General features: G+C 36.0%; 1 protein-coding gene across 2 annotated transcripts in view; it reads left to right on the top strand.

Moving 5' to 3' along the window:
• LOC106869032 (acylamino-acid-releasing enzyme) overlaps positions 1–3,543 on the top strand; it is a 111,637-nt gene extending 108,094 nt beyond the window's left edge. For both annotated transcript variants that reach the window (XM_052966850.1, XM_014914534.2), the window contains exons 21-23: positions 884–986; positions 2,253–2,359; positions 3,265–3,543. In XM_052966850.1, coding sequence (XP_052822810.1) covers positions 884–986; positions 2,253–2,359; positions 3,265–3,367 — 313 coding nt within the window. In that variant the 3' untranslated portion in view covers positions 3,368–3,543. The remainder of the gene's footprint in view (positions 1–883; positions 987–2,252; positions 2,360–3,264) is intronic.
• The last annotated feature ends 367 nt before the right edge of the window (positions 3,544–3,910 follow it).

The raw sequence follows: 3,910 nt of genomic DNA, 5'->3' as shown, positions 1-3,910 counted from the left end.
ATATAGCAAGTAGTATTTTAATACCCTACTGAATTTTGTTTGTATTTTACCTATAAAGGTGTAAAACTCGCTAACCACTTTATTATTATCATTATTATTAATGGTAACGATACCTATTTAACATTAAATTATATATACATCTATATACTAGACTACCCATGACCCGTTGGCTCACCTGTAGTTCAAGGTACCCGAAAAAGATCACGTGTCTCTGGAATCCGTGGTCCAGTTTACGTAAAACTTCTGTTATCCCTTGTGTATTCACATTTCAATGTTACCTTATTTTCAAAGCCTTTCTCCCATTATACACCGGTTTGGCTATTTATAAAGGTCCCTGAAAAATCCATGTATCTTGGTAACCCATGGTCCGATTTATGCAAAACTTGTTTTATTCCATTTGTATTCACATGAACATCTGATTCGTGACATTTCCTGCTTTTGTCTCTTTCTCTCTGTTTTGCCAGACACTCAGCTCTCCGAGTGTTCAATTCCTGATTTCTCCTGCTTCTGCCTCTTTCCCTCTTGCATGCATTTCTGTTAATACCACACACATTCCAGTTAGTCCTAGAGCCATCCTCATTAATCTCATGCCCACCTCTGTTAATCCCTCACCCTTTCCTATTAATCCCATACCCATCTCTGTTACTCCCTACACTCATTTCTGTTAATCCCACACCCACCCATCCCTGTTAATGCCACACCCATTTCTGTTAATCCCACTCCCACCCCCGTTAACCCCATACCCATCTGTGTTAATCCCTCACCCTTCCTTGTTAATCTCCATGCTCATCCCTGTTAATCCCCACAACTCTACTCACTCTTATTGCTATTTTTCTTTGTTGTTTTCTTTCTTATTCGTTTCTTTCTTGTTTCATTTTTGCAGGGCTTTCGTTGAATGTGGTCTGGATTTCAAACATGGCAAAGTTGCTGACATGGAAAGTTTAGAAACTTTCTGGAAGATGTCTCCAACTCGTTATGTTGATCAGGTCAGAACAAGATTTCTATTCACCACCTTCATCATCATCATCATCATCGTTTAACGTCCGCTTTCCATGCTGGTATGGGTTGGACGGTTTGACTGAGGACTGGAGAGCCAGAAGGCTGCACCAGGCTCCAATCTGATCTGGCAAGGTTTCTACAGCTGGATGCCCTTCCTAACGCCAACCACTCCGAGAGTGTAGTGGGTTCTATTACGTGCCACTGGCAAGGGAGCCAGTCCAGCGGCACTGGCAACGACTATTCATTTCTGAAAAATTACTTTCTTACATCATTTAGTTTCTAAATGTTATAGAAACTCAATATACAGTAATATTTATTTCATTAAATGGGCAAAATAATTGTTTCTATTCAAAATATTGTAAGGATTGTCATTTCTGGACTGCCTTGCAGTAAACAAAAATTAAAAGTTACCCTGTTTTTTTTAATTTGTTAAAAGCTAGTTAATAATTTAGTTGTTTTAGTTAGAGGCTACTAAATATCCTTAATGCCGTGTAACATGTAGGGTAATATAACTACATGTCACAAAGGGTACTCTAACTGTACCCATGTCTCACATATGGTACCACAACCATAACCTCATGGCACAAAACTTATTGCATATGATACTTTATTTTTAATGATTAACACAAAGGAGGATGGACACAGTGTTTGTGGCTCCTTGTATTAGGATCTCTGTATTGAGCCTCAGACCAGAACCTGGGCCCAAATCAGAATGGTCTTTGTTAAATGCACCCACAGACCAAACAGCAGATTAAAATTTTTGTGACCATATTTCTGTTAAAATACATCACTTTTTGTTTCAATGAATTTTGAAAATAATGAAGAATTTAGTAAGATAACTTTTGTAATCATTAAACTGGTTTTAGAACCTGAATTAACAAGGAATGTTGATGGAAAGTTTTAATTTAGATCACTTTAAAACAGAAGGTTTTGTATCATAGAACCATGTAGGTTACTACCAACAGGCTTCCATGCAGTTTCTGTCTACCAAATTTTGTTCATGGGTTATTTGGTAACCCAGAGCTCTGGGTTACCAAATAACCTATGAACAAAATTAGTGTTACATAGTGAAAGTGAACCCCAAACACACAAGTAAACTTCTCAACCAGACAGCACGACCCTGCCTGTCTTGCACTACAACCATTTCCACAACCAAAATTCTCACTTCCATTTCTTACAGTTTATGTAATGTTTTCTTTAGATATTCGTTTTTTGTTTTTTGTTGATATTTTACTTGAATTTTTTTTTTGCAGGTTATTACACCAACAATGTTCATGGTTGGCACTGCTGATCTTAGAGTCCCACCAAAATGTGCTCTTGAATACTACAAGGCATTGAAAGCTCGTAAAATCCCTGTCAGGTTGGTTATTAGCATTCATTTCCTCATCCTGTACGAAATTTGATACAAGTTAAATTATAATTGTTGTATGTCTGCTACATTTTCTGATATTATCCTTGGTGGCAAAAGTATTTCCTGCAAAAGTTGCCTGTCATGAAACGATGCTCAACCCTGATGGTGCAGATCTATAATTAAAGACATCCCAGCCATGATCATCCTGTCTTTTGTTCAAACATAAGTCTATCTGGAACTACATTTTTCAGTGTGTTCTTATTTTTCTAAGATGATAAGGTATAATTTAAGAGAAGTGTATCTAATATATTTAACAACCATAAAGAGGAAAATTACTATTTTTAAATCTTACAAGAGATATTCAGCAACAGTACTTTGGAGTAAAGATTGTTTGCCAACATAATATGGCAGTCCTGGTTTAGGACGAATGTTGCTGTAATTTAGCCCCAGGAGACATCGTCTCCAGCTGGCTATACAACATGATCTGTGTCCTTATATTTTCGAACAAGGGAATCTACCACCCCCACTCAGTTCAAAACAATATCTGTGTATGTTGGCAAACAACCATGAAGAGGATCCCAAATTAATTGGTGTTTGTGTGTCACTCACTAAATATTGCCTTCCACAATAGCAACAACAATTGATATATTATTATTATGAGGATGGTGGAATGGTAAAATGCTTTGGGTGGTAGGCAAAGTGCTTTTCAATATTTAATTCAAAGTTCAAATTTTGCCAGGGTGAATTTTACCTTCCATTTTACTGGGGTCTTTACCATTCACTTTACTCTTTCCCCAAATATGTAGCTTTGTAACTATGCTAGAAATCAGTATTTCTGAAGTATTTTAATTAATTCACTCGTCATTCAATATTTCTGTTTAATTGATATTTCGATATTTCCATCTCTACATCAGGTTTATGTCTTATGCGGAAAATAGTCACCCACTGAACAAAGTCGACGCAGAAGCTGATGCCTTTGTCAACATTGTTTCCTGGTTTTGGTATTATATCTGTTGACCTATGAAACATTTTTTAAAAATTCCTGCTAATTCCTCTAGCAGCTTTATTGGTTTGCCAATTTCTTCCCTGCCCTACCTTTACCCCCCTCCCTACTGAATCCTGCACCACCACCACCACTTCTCATTAAACAAAAATGAAATAAACTTGAGAAAATCTGTTTTATTCTTTACAAATAGTCCAAGTTGTTTATAACTGCTTAAAAGAGGGTTTTTTTTTTGCAGTTTGATTTCAATTTTCCATTTGTTATATTCTAATAATTGGTATGGAAGACTGTGTACTGTAAGCTTATTAAACGTATATATATATATATATATATATATATATACACACACACTCACACGTGTGTGTGTGTGTGTGTTTAAAGAGATATATACTCTCCTTTTCTCCAGACACACAAACTTGTCAATTATGGGTTTGTTACTTTCTTCATAGAGTTTCTAGAGAACAAGTTCTCAGAAAGAAAAATCAAATGAAAAATGTTCAGTTGTCTTCTTCAAAGCAAGAATGTTATCTTTTATCATCTCCTTTTGGTTTGTAATT

Source organism: Octopus bimaculoides, chromosome 4 (assembly GCF_001194135.2).
Source record: "Octopus bimaculoides isolate UCB-OBI-ISO-001 chromosome 4, ASM119413v2, whole genome shotgun sequence".
Classification (NCBI taxonomy): Eukaryota; Metazoa; Mollusca; class Cephalopoda; order Octopoda; family Octopodidae; genus Octopus; species Octopus bimaculoides.
Note: the sequence above shows the minus strand (reverse complement) of the source record. Positions and strands in the feature narration are given on the sequence as shown.